Raw genomic sequence first — 25017 nt, 5'->3', positions numbered from 1 at the left:
TTTTTCAGAAATCCATGCTGACTATTGGTGATCACAGCATTCCTTTCTAGGTGCTCACAGACTTTTTGCTTAATGATCTGCTCCAGAATCTTCCCTGTTATTGATGTCAGACTGACTGGGCGGTAATTATTTGGGTCCTCTCTTTTCCCCTTTTTGAAAATAGGGACAACATTTGCCCTCCTCCAGTCTGCCGGGACTTCGCCTGTTCTCCAGGAATTCTCAAAGATGACTGCCAGTGGTTCTGAGATCACATCTGCCAGTTCTTTTAATACTCTTGGATGCAGTTCATCTGGCCCTGGAGACTTGAATACATCTAAACTAGCCAAATATTCTTGTACTATCTCCTTAGTTATTCTGGGCTGTGTTTCCTTTGCTGAATCATTTTCTCCAAATTCTTCAGGTCGGGCATTGTTTTCTTTATCGGAGAAGACTGAGGCAAAGAAGGCATTGAGGATTTCAGCCCTTTCTATGTCCCCTGTTTGCATTTCACCATCTTCTACTCTCAGTGACCCCACTGTTTCTTTGTTCTTCCTTTTGCTACGGACATACCCATAAAAGCCTTTTTTGTTGCTTTTAACCTCTCTAGCAAGCCTGAGTTCATTCTGTGCTTTAGCTTTTCTGACTTTGTGTCTACACGTGCTGGCTATTTGTTTGAATTCCTCTTTGGTGGTTTCCCCCCTTTTCCATTTTTGTACACATCCTTTTTTAATCTTAATTCAGTTAAAAGTTCTTTAGATAGCCACCCTGGCTTCTTTAGGCACCTTCCATTTTTCCGTCTCATTGGTATTGCCTGACGTTGTGCTTTTACTATCTCCCTCTTAACAAACTCCCAGCCATCATGAACTCCCTTTCCTTTTAGTATTGCTGTCCATGGGATCTCACCCAGCACTTCCCTAAGTTTTATGAAGTCGGCTTTCTTAAAGTCAAGAAATTGAGTCCTAGTATGCTTGGCTGCTCCTTTCCGCTGTATAGTAAACTTCAGAAGAGCATGATCACTCGCGCCTAATGATCCATCCACATCTACCCCACTAACCAGGTCATCAACATTGGTTAGGACCAGATCTAAAATGGCTGTTCCTCTTGTTGCTTCTCCCACTTTCTGGACAATGAAGTTGTCTGCAAGGCCAGTGAGGAATCTGTTTGACCTTGTTCTCTTGGCTGAGTTTGACGTCCAACAAATATCCGGGTAATTGAAGTCCCCCATTACTACTATCTCCCTTCCTTTTGCATGCTTGGCCATCTGTTCCAGGAAGGCATCATCTATGTCCTCCGTTTGGCTTGGGGATCTATAGTAAACTCCCACAATGAGGTCTCTGTTATTCTTCTCTCCCTTAATTTTGACCCAAATGCTCTCACTTTGGCTTTGAGGTTCTAAATCTTGGATCTCTTCACAGGTATACACATCCCTGACATATAACGCCACTCCTCCTCCTTTCTTATCTGGTCTGTTTCTCTGAAATAGATTGTATCCCCCCCATTATTACATTCCAATCGTGGGACTTATCCCACCAGGTTTCAGTGATGCCTATTATGTCATATTTAGTTTGCTGTACCAAGAGCTCAAGCTCATCTTGTTTATTTCCCATGCTTTGCGCATTAGTGTACAGACATTGAAGTCCATTAATCATTCCCCCGTGTCTCTTATTTAAGGATTTTTTCCTCCCACCACTAGGTCCGCGTGCTGTTTGCTCCATTTGGTCTATGACATTTGGATGATCATCTTCATTAATTGATAGACTCCTACCTTCAGGAGCACTGTCTCCCTCCCCCACATTAGTCAGTTTAAAGCCCTCCTGATGAGGTTTCTGAGATTTTTGGCAAAAACATTTCTCCCAACCGTTGTAAGGTGCAGCCCATCACTTGCCAGAAGTCCATCTTCAAGAAACTGCAGTCCGTGATCTAAGAATCCGAACCGTTCCTGTTTACACCATTTGCGAAGCCAGCTGTTCACTTCCACTATTTTCCCCTCTCTCCCTGGGCCACGTCGTTCAACTGGGAGGACAGACGAGATGACAATTTGTGCATTTAGTTGCTTCAATTTCCTGCCGAGAGCCTCGTAGTCTCTTTTGATCTTCTGGAGGCTATTGCTTGCAGTGTCATTGGTTCCCACATGAACCAAGAGGAAGGGGTACTTGTCAGTGGGTTTTATGATTGCTTGCAGTCGTTCAGTTACATCTTGGATCTTAGCCCCGGGGAGACAGCACACTTCCCGAGACATCTTGTCAGGCCCACAGATCACTGCTTCTGTTCCCCTCAGTAGGGAATCCCCTATCACCACTACACGCCTCCTCTTAGGTTTGGTCGGGGTTCTTCCATGAGCTGTCTGTTCCAAGGTCGCCCGCACATTCCCTGAGGACTGACTTTGCTGCTCGTCTTCATATACCTGATCGACTGTAATGAGGGAGAGATCCTCAAATGGAGTCTGCTCTTCGTCTTCCATGCTAGGGGAGAGGACCTCAAAGCGATTGTGTATTTCTAAACAATCAGAGTGAACCCTGGGCCTCCTACTTCTTTGAGTCACGTTTCTCCATATATCTGGCTCCTGTGTTGATGAACTAGCCTCCTTCTCAGGGGAGTCCCCTGTCTCCTCCTTGGTGGAGACGGTGTGCTCTGTTGCTTCCAAGAAGAGCTCCAGCTCTCTAATTCTTTGGAGCGTAGCTACACGTTCCTCCAGTTGCTGGACTTTGTCTTTTAAAAGGGCAATCAACATGCAATTGCTGCAGGTAAAGCTGCCTGCAACCTTTGGCAAGATGGCAAACATTGCGCAGGAATCGCAGGCGACTGCAGCTGTTCCCTCCCCTTCCATCTTGAGATCGTGTCGTTGGGGGTGGCTACAGAGGTCCTCCATCATAAAAAGCTTGAAGACAGGACAAATAACTTCCCCCACAAAAAAACCCTAGGTCTCCCCCAACAAACGTTTGAGACTAGCTCCCCTAAATCTAAAAGATGGATATAACTGCGCGCGCCGCTAGGCGCGCGCCGCTGCCCTGCAAACTCTGATAAGCTCCTCCCACAGCTAATCCCCTGCCTCAACAGAAACCCTGCCCCCTCTGACCTTTACACAGGGAAAACAGCTAATCAGCCACAAAGAAACACACACACACACACACACACACAAGAAAACCCTTTTTGCTCCTTCTTCAACTTCTGCCCTGCAAACTCTGATAAGCTCCTCCCACAGCTAATCCCCTGCCTCAACAGAAACCCTGCCCCCTCTGACCTTTACACAGGGAAAACAGCTAATCAGCCACAAAGAAACACACACACACACACACACAAGAAAACCCTTTTTGCTCCTTCTTCAACTTCTGCCCTGCAAACTCTGATAAGCTCCTCCCACAGCTAATCCCCTGCCTCAACAGAAACCCTGTTGCAAATGTTCTTGCCATTACCATGTCTATGAATTCCCAGCAGTGACAACATCAGGGACAAACAATATTAAGAAGAACATAGTCAAAATAAAAAAATTCCTTCCAGTAGCACCTTAAAGACCAACTAAGTTAGTTCTTGGTATGAGCTTTCGTGTGCATGCACACTTCTTCAGATACACACAAACATGCATGCACACGAAAGCTCATACCAAGAACTAACTTAGTTGGTCTTTAAGGTGCTACTGGAAGGAATTTTTTTATTTTGACTATGGCAGACCAACACGGCTACCTATCTACTACAAGAAGAACATAAGAAGAATTCTTCTGAATCATACCAAAGTTCTCTCTGGTCTAACATCCTTTTTCCCTGCAGTTGTCACCAACATTTCTCTGGAATGCACACAAATGGACCATGAAAGCAGTAACCCCCTATTTTTGCTCACATTACCTGGGCTGGTTCTGACATATTGCTCTGAAAATTGGAGGTTGCACATCATGGCTCATGTCCATTTATAGTTTTCCTCCATGAATTAATTTATCTAATCTCCTTTACTACCTTTGTGGCAGCAAATTCTATACACTAATTCCCTAAAATTAGTGCTGCAGAAGCACTGAAAAAAGGTTGGCAAGTTTTGAATGCACCTTGAGTGTTGAAATGTGCCTGAAAATATTTCAAGTATCTACTCTTGTTATCCCAGCTTTTCAAGAGGTGGTCATGCAGATGGGTGCTGTGCAGATAATCCTAAGAGAAGTTACAAGGAGAACTACAGTAGAAGTGATAAAAGTTGGATTTGTATTCAAAATGAGAGAGGGTTTTGGACATGCCTACACAGAATGCCATTGATTGCAGAGAAAAAGATGAGTCTGCGTGTTGTAATAAATTTAACAACAATATTATTGTTGATGAACCAGCAATTTGTGAGATTTACACCACAGTGCTGGATTACCTTTTGCTACCACCACAAGATCATTTTTACATAATGTGGCATAGTGAAATAAATGCTTGTGACATGATGAAATAAATTGATGTGTTCACCCACCAAAGTATTATCTGCGGTGAGCAAAAACTGTGTTCATTCAATGCAGGTGTAACACGTACAAGGTGTGTGAGAATTAGGTTTTGGATTCCTGTAAAGTGGCATTGCAGCCCAACATATTGGAACATTTGTATTTACAAATGGAGAAGTACATTCATAATATATAATGAGAAAACATGAAATTCAAGAGAAAGATAGTGACTCAAAAATGAACAAAAAACCCAGAAAAATTATGGATTCTAATTTCAGTTTTAATTTGTATACTGCTCTTCCACATCGCTGTACTCAAGTTGGTTTACAACCTATCAACATGACATAGACAATATAACTAATGGTTTTATAAAGGCTTTCTAGCTGACAGCAGAGATTTCATCATTTCCCAGCTTGGCTCTTATGCACAGAACCTTGGTAACTTGCACCATTACAAGATGCTCCACAGAGAATGCGCTGAGCAAACTACATGATTATGAACAGACAAAGAAGAGCCATGCTACCCTGCATATCTTGTATGACTGTTTGGGTTACTGAAACCAGGTTAACAGCATTATTTAAAGTTAAAAAGTAGTAAAAAAATGATGCAATTGACCATGTTTCTGTTTTGAGAGTACCAGAACCCCAGTTTAGGCTCCTGGTGACTCTTGAATTGTAGAGTTGGAAGGGACCACAAGGCTAATCTAGTCCAACCCCCTGCAGTGCAGGAAATTTTCACCCAGTGTGGGGCTCAAACCCATGATCCTGAGGTTGAGAGTCTCATGCTCTACCAACTGAGCTATCTTGCAGCCTATACACTGTTGCTGACTAAGCAAAAAGAAAAGGTCTTTATTGTATTTTTCTTTATTTTTTAAAATTTTGCGGGGGGGGGAGGGTTTCCATATTAAAAGCAGCACATTGAAAATATTCTTTTTAAATAATAGGGGGAAATGCAATACAGATTTAGTTTTTCCTGTAAACAACTAGGTTACCAGGTTTAAAGATTTGAGTTATTAGGGTGCAGGGAAGGAGCTGTCAAGCACCTAGTGAGGATTTGCTCCCCTGGCAAGTATTTATTTCAGTACCTGGTTGAGACTATGGTTCAGTATATGACTTTCATAGAATACTACTTCCTCTTGCATCTTAGGCCTTGCTATTAACACTTCCTCAAACTGTCATACAAATGGATATGGAATAATCTGACAGTGATGCTAAATTTGGCTTTCTCCTCCATGGCCCTTGAGGTTAGCAAGGTTGGTGGTGATGCTCATAAGTTACCACGCAACAAGCTTGTAAGGCATAATAGCTACTTTAGAAATTCCATAGAGATGCTGCTAAAAGCATAGGGATGATACTGATGTAATAGATTTGAGCTTTGGAAATCCACTTGGAGGGGTTTCCACAACATTGCTTTTGGTTGCTGAAGACTAAATTTCTTATACATCCAAATAGCTGGATAGATGAATGATGTTATACAGTGTGAAATACATTCTGCAAGCTTAAATATTAAGGAAACATACCTCAGGCATGTGTATGTGTGTTGTGCTGGCATGTAGCCAGTTTTGTTTATTGTATGGTCTCTTGTGTGCTTAAAATCACCTTCTTCAAAGGAGTCCTCTAAAGTTATGGAAGATGGGCAGTTGTCATTAATCCTGGAAGTCATTGTGGTAGGGACCACCGTCCACATTTCATGGAAACATTGGTTGTTGTTGTTTAAAAAAAGTTTAAAAAAATAGCAGCCAAAATACAAACAGTACAGAACAGCATCTTGACACAAACATAACAACATAAAATCCATTGATTGAAGCCCCCATAAGGACATGCTTTGATACCTGAATTCATGTATTTTGGGATTTATTTTTAGATTTTTTTTATGTTGCTGCTTTGATTAGGGGACCATCCACATCGCCTTCAAACAGCTGCATATGTTTATTATGAGGCGAGCAGCTTCATTTTAAAAATGTTCTTAGGCTATTTCTTTTTTTGGGGAAATTAAGACTTGGTCGCTTTTGGAAAAGACTGGAAGAGATAGAATTAATTTTCTCAGTTGCTCTGGATATATATATTGAGAGAGTAGTGTTGGATAACCTTTGCACTCTGCATCTCATAACTGCAAACCTGTTGGGTATTTAATAATCACTCTGGTTTTGTTTAATGCTTGTTCTGAAAACCTGGTGGTGGTTTGTAACAGGTTAAAACAATGCTCTGTTTATAGCCTTTTGGTGAGGCAAACGTGTGTTCCCTTTTAAAGAAGGTTCTTAAATTCTGTTTTTGTCTTGCTCTCCCTGTATCCCAGGTCTTGTTGTCTGACTTTGTGATTATGCTCTGGTGGGTAATTTTCTCTGCAATTCTCTTACCAGTCTATACACTTGTGGCGCTTTGCTGCGATTCCTCTGTTAATCAGTGCTGTGCATCTTTTTCACTTTATTTGTTTGGAGTTGAACTTAAGCTACCAGTATTTTTTTTCAGTGCACCTCAAATGTGCTATTGCTGGGGAGCAGTGATGTGGGTTTCCTGGGAGAAAATTGAATTAGATTTTTTTTTTACCAGTTCACGTTAGTGTACTTTACACACAAAAACTTTTCTGAAGTTCTAGAGAGCAAAATAATTTAGTACAGTTGTTTTACTCACGTTTTGTAAACAAAGCTTAAAGCCAAGCTTGCTGTGCCTAATACTGTGTTTGAAATTGTCATCCATTTATTGTTAGTGATGAACTTAAAAAATGGGAAACATTCCATGGAGAAATTAAGTATTGGAAAATTTTCCCATTTGGGAAAGTTTCCGCTCTACGTTGCCTCGGGGCAGCAATTGAATTGACTAGCTCTGAGATATATGAAGTTCTTGGTTCTCATTTACAAGGTATCGAGAAGGAAATATTTGGAGGAAGCATTACTTGAAAATTGCATATAAAACTGTTCACATTTTAGGAAATAACAAGCACCTCTTGCTTTTAAGGAGCAGAAAGGGTTTGTTGTTTCTTAGCTCCTGGTAGTTTAACCTTGGTGTGAGTGTAGTGTGGAGAATGAATACCTGCTTATAGCTAAATGGGTTGATTGTTAGAGGAGTAGGCACCGTGGAATCTAACTAAGATTTATTTATCCATTAAAAAATCCATAGTGGTGGACAAATATACCCACAAGATGGCTTTTCTACCATTACCGAACCGCCTCTGCAGGTGCTACAGGTATTCTGGGGTGTGTCACTTCAAATATGTTCAGGGGATTTGTGACAGATATTCATGACTTCATTGACTGGTGAGTTGATGTGGAAAGTGCTCTTTGAAGGAAGGAAACTTGAAAACAGTTGCCCTATCCTGTAGATGGTAGACATTTTATTGGAACTTACAAGACTTGTTAAGTTTGAAGTAAGGAACAAGATGGGTTCAATTGTCCACCTTGGGAAATTCCAGGTGACAAGACCACAACAAAGAATCCAGTTTGGATTTCAGCCTCCTTGTTTAGGAGCTGTGTTTTAACACGCATTGGTAGCCCAGTGTTCAGTCTAACATCTCTATGGATGTTTGCAACAAGGAAGTACCTTTCTGTCTTGAATCATTCAAGTGTTTTTATTCATTAATAAATCCCACTTGAGTCTGCTATATTGGATACACTGAAATCAGATAAACAAAAATCCTCTCTTCTTGTTAGCTATGTAAGCCTTGCCTCCAGTTTCTAATCAGAAGGGACCAAATATGTAAAGTAGAAGATGATCAAAGCTTCTGTGTTCTTGATATAACTAGGGAATTTAGACTGGAGCAGTCATCCTGTTGTTGTGGATAGTTTCTGGCTTTGTTTTGTGTGTGTGCTCTCCTTATCAATTAAAAACATATATCCTTGCTGTCAAGCGTATACTCAATCTTTTCTTTCAATTCAGTAAGCCTAACCTTGAGGGGTATGTCTGAAATATTGCAGAGGATTGGAACCAGCCTAATTAAGTTATGGCAGAATTCTGCTTTGTGTTGACAGGAGCAGTTCAGAAATTGTTTTTTTGAGCTATGAAATAATGGTTGTTGGAGGCTGAGGCCATGTTTTGACCATCTCTCTGGTCCTCTGTTACATATGCAAATTTTTATTTTCTGTAGATCCATAGGATAGGCTTCACAAACAAGCACTATATATACCATCCTTTTCAGCTTGATACAGTGGTGCCCCGCAAGACGAATGCCTCGCAAGACGGAAAACCCGCTAGACGAAAGGGTTTTCCGTTTTTGAGCTGCTTCACAAGATGATTTTCCCTATGGGCTTGCTTTGCAAGACGAAAACGTCTTGCGAGTGTTCCGATTTTTTCCCGCTTTCCCCCCCTTTTTCTAAGCCGCTAATCCGCTAAGCCTTTAATAGCCGCTAAGCCTTTAATAGCCGCTAAACCACTAATAGCGCTAATCTGCTAAGCCGCTAATAGGGTTGCTTCGCAAGACGAAAAAACCGCTAGACGAAGAGACTCGCGGAACGGATTAATTTCGTCTTGCGAGGCACCACTGAATAGAGATGACTTTACTGCAGTGTTTCCCAACCAGTGTTCCGCGGCACACTAGTGTCCCGTGAGATGTTGCCTGGTGTGCCGCGAGATGTTGCCTGGAGGGAGGCAGGCGAGGGCGTTTGCTTCCCGGAGGACTTGTGGGAAGCCGCCCCTTCCCTGGGCGACGCGCCGCCTCGCGACTCCGGAGTCAGTCCCGAGGGCTCTTGGAGGGACTCGCGAGCGACGGCGCGGCGGCTCCGGGGCGCGCTCAGCCGGGCCGCCGTGTGCCCCCGCTGCAGCTGCCCAGCGTGGAGCGCGACGCGGAGCCGGCCGGGCTTGGAGGCGCTCAGGTAGGGCCGAGCCGGGCGGGGGCGGGGAGGTCTCGGTCTGCTGCAGGCGCAGGAGGGCGAGCGGGAGAGGGGGAGCCGTCGGGTCTCCTGGAAGGAAGCGAGGCGGCGGCTGAGGGGGATGCAGCCCCGTCCCCAGCAACAGGCGCTCCTCGAAGTGAGGCCACAAGTCGGGGCTCGGACAGGGCCTGGAAGCAGCGGCTCCGGCTCTTGGGAGCGGAGAAGGGGACTTCGAAAGCGGCCTGGAGGAGAAAAGCCCCGATGCAGCGAGAGCGGGGAGCGTGCTGCCTTGTCCAGGCCTCCTCGCTTTGTGCCGTCCGCTGCCGGGAGCAGGACACGGGGGCTCCTCGTTCGCATGCTTTCCCGGGTGATCGGTGAGGGTTAGGGTTAGGGTCCCTCAGTCCCTCGCTTTGCTGCCTCCTCCCCCCCCACCCCCAAAGCTTGGAGGTTCCCTGGCAAGGGGGAGGGAAAAAATTGAAAACTTTCACTTTCGTGCGTCCCTCCCGGCGTGACGCTGCGCGCTGACGTCACGGGGCTGTAATGGTGGTGTGCCGCGAGATTTTTTTCATCAAACAAGTGTGCCTTTGCCCAAAAAAGGTTGGGAAACACTGCTTTACTGGTCTAACTGCAAAGGAGAGTGTCTGTCCCCCCCCCCCCCAGTTAGATTTAAAAAATAGCCATTTGTGAAAATCAATTGGGATTGTAGGAAGCTTCCTTATACAGAGTCAGATCATTGGTCCACGTTGCTCAGTATTGTCTCTGTTGACTAGCCAGTGGCTCTGTGATTTCAGATAGGATGCCAGGAATTAAACGTGAGACTTTCTGAATGCAAAGCAGATGCTCTTGTCATGGAGCTACATCCCTTCTCCTAACTACAGGCAAACGTGATTGGAAAAGGAACTGAACATGTCCAGAGCATGAGATAATAATAATAATAATAAAAATGGATTGAGACCTCTTCATTCAAGGAAAGAAAGTATCAAGTTCGTAGTAGTACCCAATGGTGCTACATATAGAAAACTCAACCTTGTACTTCAGCACTCGCCTGGTATAGGTCATATCTGATAAGGAATTGCATGCAGGCAAGTGATTGGATGTTGCAAGGGCAACAGAACTCTCCATCCTTCCTCCACCATTCCCCAGGAGGCTAGTAACTTTTGTGGACTTGTTTACAAAATATAGTCATATTTGATAAAAATAATAATAAAAAGAACGCAAGGTAAGCACTTAATAATGGGTGTTATTTCAGCAGTTGCAGTGATGGACAGATCTAGCAGATGGAACTTGCCATAAAATTGTAGACTGAGCTGGAGGAATTGCAGTTCACATTTTAGGTTTGTAAGCTCCTTGTGGTAGGAACCTTTCATCTTGTATTCTGTTATGCATCATGCACACTGATGCTGCTGTATGTATTGCAAATAGCAGTAATTAAATCCTTAATAATCTGAGGAGGATTAAATGCTAGGACCTGGCTTTTTCAAAACTGCAAGTGTGGGGTGGGTGTGTTGTACTAGCTACTTTTAAATTTTGTGTCTATGTGGAATCTGGCTGGTTTCCTCCTTTTTGTGTTAAACTGACTGTAGCTTGTTTCTGAGAATGAAACACTTGTGGGTTAGTACCCAGAGCCATTTCTGTATTTCTAATACAGTGGTGCCTCGCAAGACGAAATTAATTCGTTCCGCAAGTTTTTTCTTCTTGCGAGTTTTTCGTCTTGCGAAGCACGGTTTCCCATAGTAATGCATTGAAAATCAATCAATGCGTTCCTATGGAGACTGTCCGGGGACAGAGGGGAAGCGCCGTGCGCCTTCCTCTCTGTCCCCGGACCTGTTTTAAAGCAAGGGAAGGGGCAGCGGGGAGAATCCCTTCTCCCCGTTGCCGCCCCTTGGTTCAAAAGGGGTCCGGGGAGAGAGGGGAAGGTGCGCGCTCCTTCCCCTCTGTCCCCTCTTTTGAAGCAAGGGGCGGAGGGGAGAAGTTCGCTTCTCCCCGTTGCCGCCCCTTGGTTCAAAAGGGGTCCGGGGAGAGAGGGGAAGGCGCGCGCGCCTTCCCCTCTGTCCCCAGAGATTGCGGGGCTGGCAACGGGGAGAAGCGATCTTCTCCCCGCTGCCCCTTGCTTCAAAAGAGGTCCGGGGACAGCGGGGAAGACGCGCTGGGGCCAAGCAAGCCCATAGGGAAATGCGTCTTGCGAAGCGGCTAAGAAAACGAAAAACTCCTTCATCTAGCGAGTTTTTCGTCTTCCGAGGCGTTCGTCTTGCGGGGCACCACTGTATCCTCCTTGACAGATTATAGCAGTGCATCTCTTTTCCCTTCTGATAACATGCAAACCATCCCTGATACTGTCCTGTTTTGGGGGGTGGGGGAAGAGGAGGATGACTTGAAAGTAAGACAGGGAGCTCAGTTGGCACAGAGATATGGCCTGCCACATTCTGTGGCAGCTATGCAAACTAACAAAGTTTATGCAAATCGTTTTAGTAGCTGAGGCTTGGCCGTTCATTGCAAAATCAGTTTATAGTAAAGCTTCTGTGATTGTAGCTCTAGCCCTAGATTTAGTGTCGAACCTTAAGCTGCTGTGTACAATGGGCGGCTTGGGCAAACAGCGATTGTGTTTTGAAAATACAAAAGCAATGTTATTCTGATGTTCCTGTGAAGGATTTTATTTGGGAGACCTACTGTCAAGGATATACAGTCTGCCTGGTGCAGTGAATCAAATGTGGAACAAGCAGTGATAGTGTGAGATGGTTTTAATACCATGAGGGCATCTTAGAAAACAATAGAAAATTCTAACAATACAGCAAGATGTATTATCATTGCTTTTTGAAGCAGCCTCTCACAGATCTCCTTTCAGTGCAGGTAGGAAAAGTGGCTCACAATACTCCTTGACCTGCATACATTAATTTGAAGGCTTTTCAACATGCAAAATGCAGCAGGCAGATTGCTGGCAGGGTTTGTCTTTAGAAATCCTATAAACCCCTGTTCTAAAACAACTGCATTGGCTGCTAATTCGTTTCCTGGCCCAATTTAGGATATTCATGCCATTGTGGTTTAAGGTCCCATTTGGCAATTAGATTATATATCTGAGTTTCTAACACTGCAAATGAGGTGTGTGAGGTACTGCAGTTCTGGATCTCTCCCCCATCCTAGTTCTGTGCCAGGATTCAGAATGGTTAGGGGGTTTTTTTTGGGGGGGGGGTTAAAAATTGAATTTTATAAACAAGAATAATGTTATACAAACATATATAAGTATACCAAATTTTCTCATGTCATTTGTACTGTATAAGACACACTTTTTCCTCTCCTAAAAAGTAAGGGGAAATGTGTGTGCGCCTTATGGAGCGAATGTAGGTGGGAGGCTCTGCCCAGCGCTCCCTTTAAAGACACACGCTCCGCACTCTCTTTAAAGGGAGGGTGGCTCCCTCCCGCTGTCCGGGAGAGGCTGTGTGCGGCTATCCCATAAGCCAGGACAGCAAGCAGGGGGAGCCTTCATCCTGCTGCCCAGGAGAAGTTGTGCATGGCTATCCCATAAGCCAGAACAGCAAGAGGCTATCCCAGAAGCCAGATCCCTCTTGATGTTCTGGCTTCTGGGATTCAGAAATTTTTTTTTCTTGTTTTCTGCCTCCAAAAACTAGGTGCGTCTTATCGTCTGGTGCGTCTTATGGAGCGAAAAATATGGTATACCACAAAAATAGCATAATAGATGTGGAAAAATATCTACAACATATGTTTCATTATTAGTGGTCAGTGTATATGTTCTTAGTTTATGAATTGGTTTAAACAATTAGGAAGAAGAAGGAAAAAGGGGAGGGGCAAGTGGGGTAGGGTGGGGTGTTTATGCTTCTATTATTTTATTCTATTCTATTCTACTTAGTGTGTGAGAGAGGTTGTTGTGACTGTTACTTGTGTGGGTTATCTTACTATTCACTTGTTGTATTTCCTTAGTGGTGAGAGAGGTTGGGTGTGGCTTCGGGTGTGGTTGGTTGTCTTTGGTTGGCTGTAGTGAGAATTGTTTTTGTTTGTGAGTGTGTATTTTTGAATCTGGCTAACCTGATTCAGAATGGTTATTTAAAAGGCCATTGAGCTTTCCTCTCTTCTCATTATCTGGCTGATACGTTTCCTTGCCTGTAAGTTACTTGCATCCAGTGGCAGGCTGCCCCTATGGTTTTTACACCTTTGATGGGCAGAGCTTCACCTCTGTCTTTTGCTGCGGAAGGCAGAGCCTTTCTCTCTTCCAAAATCATTGTGCTGCTTTTTCTCTCTCTGCAGCGTCTACAGCTGCTTCTGGTTCCTGAAAAAGCATCTGCTTGCAAGATAGTTTCTTCAGTACTTCTGGGCCCTAAAGTTTCTGTAAATGTTGTAGCTCTTCTGTGGATTACCGTATTTTTTGCACCATAACACTCACTTTTTTCCTCCTAGAAAGTAAGGGGAAATGTCTGTGCGTGTTATGGAGGAAATGCCTACGGGTGGCATGCCTACGGATTTTCCTCCTCTAAAAACTACATGCGTGTTATGGTCGGGTGCGTGAAAAATACGGTAATTATAAAGTGTCTGGAAATCAAGTTGTATGAGTAACGGTTGAGGGAGTTGGGTATGGTTAGTATGAGTAGATAAAGCTGAAAAGTGGCCATTTACAAATATCTAAAGGGCTGTCACATGGAACAAGCTTATTTTCTGCTGCTTCAGGAGCTGAACCAATGGATTCAGGGTACAAGAAAGAAGATTCCAGCTAAGCATTAGGAAAAACTCTTGGGTTCAACAGCGGAATGAACTACCTTAGAAGGTGGTGGACTCTCCTTCATTGGAAGTTTTTTTAACAGGTTGAATATCCCTCTGCCAGGGATGCATTGCTGGGGGTTGGACTAAATGACTCTTTGGTCCCCTTACAATTCTATCATTCTGTGACATTTCAGTGCCTGTCAGATATGGCCCCAGCCATGTTGAGGTCCAAAGGCTAGGAGGCAAGTCAAGGGTGCAGCAAGAAGCAACAGCACAGTTAAATCTGTTCTTGCTCAGACCAAAAAACTTTACATGGAAACTTGTTTTATTCAAAGCCTTCTTCAAGTCTATCTAGAACATGGGTAGGCGAACTAAGGCCTGGGGGCCGGATCCGGCCCAATCGCCTTCTAAATCCAGCCCATGGACAGTCCGGGAATCAGCGTGTTTTTACATGAGTAGAATGTGTACTTTTATTTAAAATGCATCCCTGGGTTATTTGTGGGGCATAGGAATTTATTCCCCCCCCAAAAAAAAAATATAGTCTGGCCCCCGACAAGGTCTGAGAGAAAGTGGACTGGCCCCCTGCTGAAAAAGTTTGCTGACCCCTGAGAAGTCATTGGCATCCAGACTGAATCCATACCTGTTACCTCTTGAGACTAAGGTTTAAGACCTGTTGTGATCTCTCTCAGAAATGTTGAGAAATGGAAATGTGTCATGACTTTTGATTTGTTTTAAATTAAAGTATTGGTCTCCAGTTGCAGGTGGGAGGAATAAGAGTCTCTAATGCAGTACAGTGGTACCTCGAGTTACAGATGCTTCAGGTTACAGACTCTGCTAACCCAGAAATAGTACCTCAGGTTAAGAACTTCGCTTCAGGATGAGAACAGAAATCGCGTGGCAGCGGGAGGCCCCATTAGCTAAAGTGGTACCTCAGGTTAAGAGCAGTTTCAGGTTAAGAACGGACCTCCAGAACAAATTAAGTTCTTAACCCGAGGTGTCACTGTAGTGGAATATACACTGAGACTCCTCCTTGTTTTCATGGCATGTACTTTTTTATTAAATATATACCTTGAATATGATAAAGCACTCTGTACAGTGCTGTTCTCAAGTAAAGGCTACAAAACCACTCTGCTGTGCTCCTTTTATGGCCTCCCCTCTCTTAAGTGTTTCAGTATTATGGGCCTGATTTATGGCAAATTGACTGGTCAGGCTTTGTTTTCACTCAGCATGGCAAGCGTTCTCACTGGCCTCTGGTGAGACCAAGAAGCCAAGCTTTCCTCCCGAAGCTGGCAAGAAAGATGGTCCCAGCTGCTGAACAGAGATCTGCATTCCCTCCCTGGCGGTTGTTTGCCAGGTGGGTCAAACCAAGGCAGGGAAATACAGCTGGGAGGATGGACTTCTGCTTGGTTTCAGTGCTTCAAGTAGCTGCCAAGCATGCTACCCCCTTGCCTATTTTGCATAAAAGGTTGACAGGGAGGGCTTCCTTGGAACCACAGTTTTTTGCTCTGCTTGCAAAGCTGTCTGATACCTGTAGACCCCTAGGCTGGGGGGGGGGAGGTTCAAATTGGTCACTACATTATCTTGTGATAGATTTTAAAGTAGTATATCTGGTAGATGGTTGGACTTTGACTAGGAAGACCTGGGGGGGTCAGATGCCTGCTTATCCCTATAGCAGATGTGTCACGCTTTATCAGTTCATAGTAGTTCTGCTGTGAGAATCATATATGGAATAACCCTCATGTATGTTGCTCTGAGCTTCTTGGAGCAAGGCTGTGGCTGTCCTGCATTGTGCTTTCTTCTCTTGCCCCTTTCACCTGCCCATCAGAAACTTAAATGTGACAGAGAGCACTTAGGAAAGTGTAGAAGCAATTTCTGTATAGGCTTTTCACACAGTTGTGTAAAGTTTAAAATGATCTCATCCAGGACATATGTATGCAGCATTCTCATGGCAGACAGCAGTTGATTCTGGTGTGCATTTGCATGGATTGGGTAATGGCCCTGTAACGGTTGTGTTCTTACATGTTAATGGGATACCTTCACAATCATCACTTCAAAACAAGTGGTTTAAAGCGTAAATTGACACAGATGTAATAATAATTATAATTATAATAAAAACCCCTCAAGATGACAAAATTAAATATTGCTATAAAATAGTTTACCAGTTCTCTGGTTTGCTTTAAAAGGGGGGAAAAGAAAAAGACCACAATCTCCCTCCATCACATTCTGTTCTCTGTACCCACCCCCCATTAGAATACGGCTTGGCAGCCTCCTATTTTTTATAGCAGTTATTGTATTGTTGGTATATTGTTCAAGGGTTTGCAGTGGGATGCCAGCTGTGTCACTGGCATATTAGCCAGATGTCACCCTTAATTGTAACCCAGGCTATTCAAACTCGCTCTCTCCTTGAGCTCTTCCCTCCTCTTTTCATTGGAGATTTAAAATTATCTGCCAAAAAGAGCCCTTATTCAAAGTAATGTGCATGGGCACAAACATCCAAACCTCTATACGGTAAGACTGAGAAGTGATTTAATTTGGAAAATGTATTGAAACACTGTCCCTAATGATATATTTTGTTCCATGGGGTTTATTTTCTGCTTGTGAAATGTACTATTTGTATGTTTCCCTGTTGCTAGATACGCATATCTAACTCTGTCTGTAGTGACCTGTTAAAAGGCACTATTAATCCTGAGTGCAAAGATCCTAATTCAGTGTGCATTAAATTGGCTTTATTTCTTGTAAATGGGGACTTGGAGTATTAGTCAATCTAGCATAATAGGCTTCAAAGTAGTCTCTTAGACTCCCTTTCCAGTACCCATTAGCTAAAAATTTATTAACTTTTTTTCCTTGTCTTCCTCTTAAAACCACATTCTTTTATAATGAGGGGAAATATAATTTGGAGCAGCAATGTGTTCTACCCAGCATAATAGTTTGAACTGCACTCCATCTGTTCAACTGCATGGTCTGATGGATCTGCTGAGCCATTTTTCACAATTTATTTTAGAGTTGGTAAGAACACTCTCTCCTGGACCTGTTCCAAGGCTTCTGGTGGGAAAACTTAATATCTGGAGCCTATAGTCCAGCAGGAGAAGATAATTTAGCGAATAATCCTCAAATGGCAAACTACCCCTCTTTCTTTCAGTAGCTCAGATGTATTGTTAACAAAAACAAATATTACATTCCACAATTGTTTTTTAAAACATATTTTGCATGATTACACTACAATTATTGCAAATGGCTTATTTCTTTGTTAAAACCTCGAAAGAGAGAGCAATGCTGATTGGCTTCACCTGGGTTCTGTGTTGCAAGTAATTCAGTAGCTGAGGAGAGATCTTTATGTGATCCAAATCCCAGGGTCTCTGCTATAGCATAGGTTTCTGGCTTTACTGCTAGTGTGGTGGAAACTTCAGGCAATATATAATTGCTATACAATGAAGCAGATAGCAGCTGTCTTATTCTTTCCTTTTCTGCCAGTGTTGCAGCTTGCTGATAATCTCATGTCCCAAAACACAATACTCAACTGTTGAGCCAAACAGCAAAGATTGGTTGGGGGGGTTTGTTCTGCTTTTGTTGTGCTTGAGCCTTTTGTTTAAGCAATTTTCAAACTGGTTAAACCCACTATGCTTGAGTGCTCTGGGGGAAGAGTGGCATACAAATTGAACAAATGAATGTATCCATAATTTGTTGCCTTTAAGCATCCATTGGCATGTTGAGCAAATGCAGGAACTATTGGGGGGGGGGGGAGAAAAGATGTACAGTAAGGCCGCAACTTAAGCGCATTTAACTTGTGCACATTCAGCTTTACATGCTTGGCAAAAAATAATTTTAAAATGTAAAAGAGGGCAGAAGGGGGGTGGGAGTGAGTCTGGGGCAAAGAACCTTGGCAATCCCACTCACCATTGAACCCAACGTGTTCTGACTATACAATATTTTTGCTTTAGGTGGGATCTGCAGAACGTAACCCCCATGTACGTCGAGGCTTAGTGTAATAAAATGGGTGGGAAATACAACTTTAAAAAACCACAAAATTTTATTGGTTTTTTTAATCACATATAAATACAGTAGTACCTCGGGTTACATACGCTTCAGGTTACACACTCCGCTAACCCAGAAATAGTGCTTCAGGTTAAGAACTTTGCTTCAGGATGAGAACAGAAATCGTGCTCCAGCAGCACGGCAGCAGCAGGAGGCCCCATTAGCTAAAGTGGTGCTTCAGGTTAAGAACAGTTTCAGGTTAAGTACGGACCTCCGGAACAAATTAAGTACTTAACCCGCGGTACCACTGTACAATAACCATTGAACACTTATCCAGCAGTACAGCTAATTGAGTTTGTTTCTTTTAACATAATAAACTTACCGCAACATATCCAGTGCTCCCCAACTATGTACACAAGTGTTTAGGACATGCAAATTTAACCTTTTGGCATGGATATGCAGCCACCTTTTGAAACCTCTTCCACTGTCAGTGTCCATCCCTGTCCTATATTTATTACTTAACATGTTGCTTTCTGTGTCTATTTTCCATGCACATGAATGCTCTTTCAAGTCCAGCCTCATAGGGTTTTTATATGTGTGTGTGTGTTTAAGATAATGTGGACTGGATGTTCATCTACTGGATTAGTGGAACATTCATAAGTAATCTTCATCACAACTCTTCTCTCTGTCACAGTTTTGCAAGCATCCTAGAGAAATTAATTGCTGCTTAACAGATATGTTAGAAATGAAACTGACATGCTTGCCTCTTGTTTATGCCCCCATGGCCTTGGGGGATGTTCTTTGAACTGAGTTCAAACTCGTTCTCAATGTGGTTCTAGCCCAAACTGCACCTTTCACACACATAAACCATAGCCATAGAGCCCATTGTGGATTCAGCATGCTCAGTGGGTGCAGACTTCACATTAAGTTTTTAGGGTGGGGGGGGGACGTTTAATGGAATGCAGTATCCCAGAAGAGGCATGTCTAGCTGGTTAAACCCTGGTGTCTTTCACTTGTCACCATGGAATGTGATCCTCCATATAATATCACTTCTGTGGTAGAAGCTTGGTGCAAAAACATTTTACTGGCAATTGTATGTTAAATATGGAAATTGTAAATATATAGAAACTTATTTACAATTGGTTAAAATGGTTAAAATAAAGATAACGTTAAGAAGTCAGGTTTTTTTTTAAATGCAGTTTTAAGCATCATAGTTTATGGACCACCTTTTGGGGCATAGTCCACCTAAGGTGACTTATATCCCACAAAACTCAATAACACCCAGAAACGAATACTTTAAAAGCAGTAGTACAACTAGTATTTCAAAACACAAGCGATTTTAAATCAAACAGCAAACAGAAATGGTGCCCATTCAAGAATAGATTTTCAAAATAACAGCCCATGGTGTGTGTTTTTTAGAAAAATGATAAACATTGTGTATTAAGCACTACTTAAAATTTGGAGCACTTGGGGTCATTTGCACCTCCCATGGGGAGTTCCATAATCTGAAGTTCAAGTTGCCTCGTTATTCTCAGAGATCATATGTTATTGTTCAGAGGCATATAGCTTCACTTGGCTGATTAAAACTCTAAAAGCTGTTCAGTGTGTTTTTGTATAAGTTTGCCAGGTAGTATTCCATATATAAATCTGCATAGGATTATGCAGAGCACTACTTGGCCCTTCTTTGTTCAGCACAGAAGAGTGGGTTGTCATAGGAGGGAATCCCTCTGCTGGAAGAGGAACGCACGTCTTCCGCCCTTCCTTAGCCACCCACTAGCAAGGTAGTAGATGTTTTGTAGGCTAGTAGATTTCATTGATTTATTTTAAATATTAAAATTACTCAATTAACGGCTGTTGACTAAAAATTAGAATGCTGTTAGTCCAGTAGTTTCCATTCCAAGCACTCTACAATTTGACCATTCTACTGCTGTTGCATATATATTATTGTAACTTGGCTCTTTTCTCAGTCGCTATATAATTTGGGAGCATTTAACTACATCCATACATAGAATTCTGTCTTAGTGGTTTTATAATTTTTATAATGTATGCTAGTAAGGCATTTGGATTACGCATCTGATTCTCCAGTTCTAATTGAATGTTTCCCAAGAGATTTGAGAATTGGGAGAGAGAGATGCTGGATTGCACTAAGAGGAAAGCTGTATTGGTGACAAAAGTTACTCACAGTCAGTCCCCTGAGGAACTTTTGAATAGTACCTTGTAAGAAGAGTTAAGAGGGCATGTTGAAACTTTCATTTATTGATGTATGTGGGTGAATAAGGATAAAGGACAACTTAATAAAATCCCTGTGTTTGAAAATCCTAATAGGAGACCTACATTGATTGCATAGGGAATCTACAGATTTAGGGAGTAGAAAGTGTGGGACAGCAGTAGTTGTAGAGAAGGCTTCCTCAAACTCACCCCTCCAGATGTTTTGGGACTACAGTTCCTATCATCCCTGACCACTGGTCCTGCTAGCTAGGGATCATGGGAGTTGTAGGCCAAAAACATCTAGAGGGCCAAGTTTGAGGAAGCCTGTTGTAGAATAATCCTGCATGGATGAGGAAGAATTAAAGAAAGGCCAGGGCCTGCCCGCCCATGAAGCATACTGAGGGAGTTGCCATGGGTGTTGCCACCACAGATGAGCTCTTTTGAGCTCTGGTTGGTGCCACCATTTTTCCAGCAGCAGGGTGGGTGGGTGGGTGGGAGGAGCCTTTGGTGGTGTTGGATAAGTTCTTCAACTCAACCGCAGTTGCCTCACACCCCACCCTATCACCAGAGAACTGAGGAGAAACGGTTATGGGTTCCAGTGACATCTTGCTGGAACCTGGAAGCCAATACTGAAACCATGTGATCCCAGCTTCATCATTGAGGGTGGGGGAGCAGAGGAGGTGGGAGCTGCAGGTTGAGGCAAAATGAGACAGGCTGCCCCTGGGCACAAGGGCTTCACAATCCACATTAAGCCAGGATATGGACGGGTCCTGAGGTCACATATATGGTTAGTCAGCAGTTGTACATGTAGAAAACTACAAGGACCTTGTTACTCGCTTGGTGGGTTTTCTTTTAAATCGGTTCTTTTTTCTGAAATAAAAAAAAATTCCACACAAACATTCATGCAATTTCCTCTATGGTGCAAAAGAAGATTATGGTTAAATTTGAGTATTGATTGTATTTTTATGTATTGGAAGCTACCTTTTGAGGATTTGCCCATGAACTTCAGTATAAAAAAAAATCAATCAATTTTGATGTTCATTTCTGCACAAGAGCCTCCTTTGCTAGGAAGCAGGTTTATTTATTGACTTAAGTGGAAATAGAAGTAAAAATGTTTCAATAGAAGTGTAAATGTTTGTAGCTTGATCACGGATCCCCTCATGACCCTGAGAAACAAACAGCTTTTCTCTTGCATCATGGATGTTGGCTCCTGTTATGGATACATGATCTGTATTATTTGGTACCATTGCTGCCATGGCCTTTGTCATGGCCTTTGGCTAGAACAATAAATTTGCATTGTTATACAAACAACTTCCCCTCTTTTTCTTCTTAAATGGACCTATTTCACCTGCTTTCTAATAATGGCCTTTTTTGGAAAACCTGAGTGAGTTGTGTAACGAAAGACACTACTTTGGAACAGTTAATTAAAAAGTAGTATATGAGTTTATTTTATTTAATAAGCTAGATGTATCTGAACTCTTTTGTTGTTTTCTTCCCCTCAGGATTGGCATTTGCACAACGTCAAGTCACCGTTCAAGACGGACCTCTATACCGCACTGAAAATTCCCACATCACTATCTGGTGCAAAGTCAGTGGCTACCAAGGACCATCAGAACAGAATTTCCAGTGGTCCATATATCTCCCATCTGCCCCAGAAAGGGAGGTACAAATTGTTAGCACCATGGACCCATCCTTCCCTTATGCGATCTACACCCAACGTGTCCGTAGCGGAGAAATCTATGTAGAGAGGGTCCAAGGGGATTCTGCTCTGTTGCATATCAAGGAGCTCCAAGACAGGGATGCTGGCGAGTATGAATGTCACACACCCACCACTGATGACAGATACTTTGGGAGCTACAGTGCCAAGATGAAGCTAATGGGTAAGTTGTTTTATTTTTCAGGTTGATGTTACCCTGCATGAAGACATTACCTTGTTTTCTCTTGTTTAAATTAAGATGGCAAATAGTTTTATAATGACTATAAATTGAGGTGAATAAATTTTAGGATAAATTAAACTGAACCAATTGCGACCAGGGAGAGCAATACCAGGAGCTACAGGTGACAAAACATAATTCCAAAGGTCAGTTCACTGTCACCATAGAATATGATGAGCTGCTAGAAAGTCTCTCCTGTAACGTTTTTCCTGTTTGCACTGTAACAGTGTAAGTTGTTTGCATATTGTTGGCTAAACAGTAAGTACGGGAAATTATATTGAACAGTGAAGTGTGAATTCAGAAAATAAATACAATTGCAAGGTTTTTAACTGGGACAGCTTGCTCTGATCATATATTTCCAATTTCACAACAGTTTTGCTAGCTACCTGTCTGCTTCCAGCCCAGATTCAAAGTGCTAGTTGTTTGTTTGTTTGTTTGTTTGTTTGTTTGTTTGAATAATGATTACGTTTAAAGCCCTAAAGGACTTGGGGGGGGGTTCAGGTACCTTCAGGAGTGCCTTCCTTTACCTCCTATTAATGCTTTGTTGACTGTCCCAACCCCAGAATTCACTCCTAAAGCAGTAGTAGCTTTTTATGTCAGTAATATCTACCAATCAGTTATAATTTTTTCAAACAGGCACAGATGGGGTTCTCAAGAAAGCACTCTGGCTTTTAATGGAGAATTAGTAATCCCCAGTAATAAAGAGAATACAGATAATATAGACAGTAGTATTAAAATAGCTGTTTACACCCCCCATCTGTGCAAATGTGACTCTTTGTGCAGAGCTGTGTCTCAAAGTGTTTAATAATTCAGTACAAATCCAGACTGGTTTAATTAAATACTCGTGAATGGGAGCGAAATAGTGCAAGTACATGGCAGGGGAAAAGAAGAGCCCCTGAAATTAGTGTAGAAGAGAGGTGTTGAATAATATAATGGTTCTAGATAAAGTGAAGGATTGATGCACCAATAGATAATTACACTTGGGAATTGATTGAAGGAGAAGGCATGCATACGGTTGTTAGAGAGCAGGGATGTCTAACCAGTAGATCACGATCTACTGGTAGATCGTGGGATCCTTACCGTGTACAAAAAGTTACAGGGGAAAAGCTAAAAAAAAACACCTCTGTGCAATCCTCCCCCCAAAAGGCTCAACAACTCTGAGCAATCCACCCACCCCACGCACGCTCCTCCTCCCACCAATGACAATGGGTAGATCACTGCCAGGTTTTTTGTACTGGGAGTAGATCACAGTCTCTTGGGAGTTGGGCATGCCTGTTATAGAGAAAGCAGTAGAATAGCGAAAGCAATATGACCCACACTTGGAGGCACCAAACCCTTTGAGCTCCTGTATTTATTAGCATCTCTTGCAGTCTTTGAAAACTAGTGATTTGAATGTACAGAAACGCTTTTGGGGGTATTGCCAGCCATGCAGGACAAAACTTAATTTTAATGTACAGCATTAATTAGTTTAGCCTCAAAGCTCAAGCTGGATAACTAATACCAAACAGAAAATTATATGTTACAAGAATGAATTTGCTAACATTTTTACAAGGATGTAGGTGGTGCACAGTGTGTTCTTCTCTAGTACTCAATACCATCATGGCCTCTGAACAGCCTGTAGCCTTGATCTTTGGATGACTTGCAGAAAGGGAGTTCCATAGTCACATTTTAGAGATTCCCTCTGCCTTTCATATCTGTTGAAAATGACCACATGGATGATCCTCCTGAGAGGCAGTTCTCAGCTGTCCATATGGGCTGGTGACATGGCCCATGTGGAAAAGAGAATGAATCTCATGTGAATGCTACAAGCCTAGTAAGGATTTGTCTAAGGGAGGGGGAAAGACCGTGACCTTTTTTTCCTCTCCTGTTTTCCGTTTTGGTAAGAAAAGTGACAAGGAGAGAAAATGTAAGCAGTTTTATTTTGAAAATCCCCTCTCATGGGATTTTCATGTGATTGAGAATGATGCCGTTTGCTTTGAAGGTGATAGAAGAATCCCCCTTAGCTTGATCTGGTAATTATGAATTTTGTCAGTGGAAAAGCTTACCTGTTTTCAGAGTTCAGTCTGAGCTTAGAGTGGTTGCAATGCTCACAGAAGGTGCTGCATGCATCACTTAATCATTCTAGCATTATAGTCATGGGTTGAAAGTTGCCTAGCAATCCAAAGGGGGGGGGAGAGATATGTGTAGGAATTTTAGGTATGATTGGGGCTAGGGTGGGCAACACAAGAAAAAAAAATCAAGCGGGTTGCCCCCAAAGAAGATACTTGCCTAATAGAAAAACCTACTTGGTAAAGTTCCATAGTTCACAGTAATTAACTTGTGAGTTACAATGAAAGGAAGAGATTTAACATTAAAGGACTTTGAGGCTTGGCACTTTAAAGTAGTTGTCTTAGGGTGTGTGGTACCCAGCTCTACCTCTCTTTTAAATCAGAACCAGTGAAGGCGGTGAAGGTCCTGTGTGAGTGTCTGGAGGCGGTTGGAGGATGGATGGCGGCTAACAGATTGAGGTTGAATCCTGACAAGACAGAAGTACTGTTTTTGGGGGACAGGAGGCGGGCAGGTGTGGAGGATTCCCTGGTCCTGAATGGGGTAACTGTGCCCCTGAAGGACCAGGTGCGCAGCCTGGGAGTCATTTTGGACTCACAGCTGTCCATGGGGGCACAGGTCAAATCTGTGTCCAGGGCAGCTGTTTACCAGCTCCATCTGGTACGTAGGCTGAGACCCTATCTGCCTGCGGACTGTCTCGCCAGAGTGGTGCATGCTCTGGTTATCTCCCGCTTGGACTATTGCAATGCACTCTACGTGGGGCTACCTTTGAAGGTGACTCGGAAACTACAACTAATCCAGAATGCGGCAGCTAGACTGGTGACTGGGAGCGGCCGCCGAGACCATATAACACCGGTCTTGAAAGACCTGCATTGGCTCCCAGTACGTTTCCGAGCACAATTCAAAGTGTTGGTGCTGACCTTTAAAGCCCTAAACGGCCTCGGTCCAGTATACCTGAAGGAGCGTCTCC

General features: G+C 43.0%; 1 protein-coding gene across 2 annotated transcripts in view; it reads left to right on the top strand.

Annotated features, from left to right (window-relative positions):
* IGSF3 (immunoglobulin superfamily member 3) overlaps nucleotides 1-25017 on the top strand; it is a 127679-nt gene that overhangs the window by 13313 nt on the left and 89349 nt on the right. For both annotated transcript variants that reach the window (XM_081199614.1, XM_081199613.1), the window contains exon 2: nucleotides 21570-21947. In XM_081199614.1, the coding sequence (XP_081055740.1) occupies nucleotides 21570-21947 (378 nt within the window). The remainder of the gene's footprint in view (nucleotides 1-21569; nucleotides 21948-25017) is intronic.

Source organism: Podarcis bocagei, assembly GCF_964188305.1.
Source record: "Podarcis bocagei genome assembly, chromosome: 6".
In the NCBI taxonomy this organism is placed as follows: domain Eukaryota; kingdom Metazoa; phylum Chordata; class Lepidosauria; order Squamata; family Lacertidae; genus Podarcis; species Podarcis bocagei.
The sequence above is the reverse complement of the archived record's forward strand: the minus strand, read 5'-3'. Positions and strand labels throughout refer to the sequence as shown.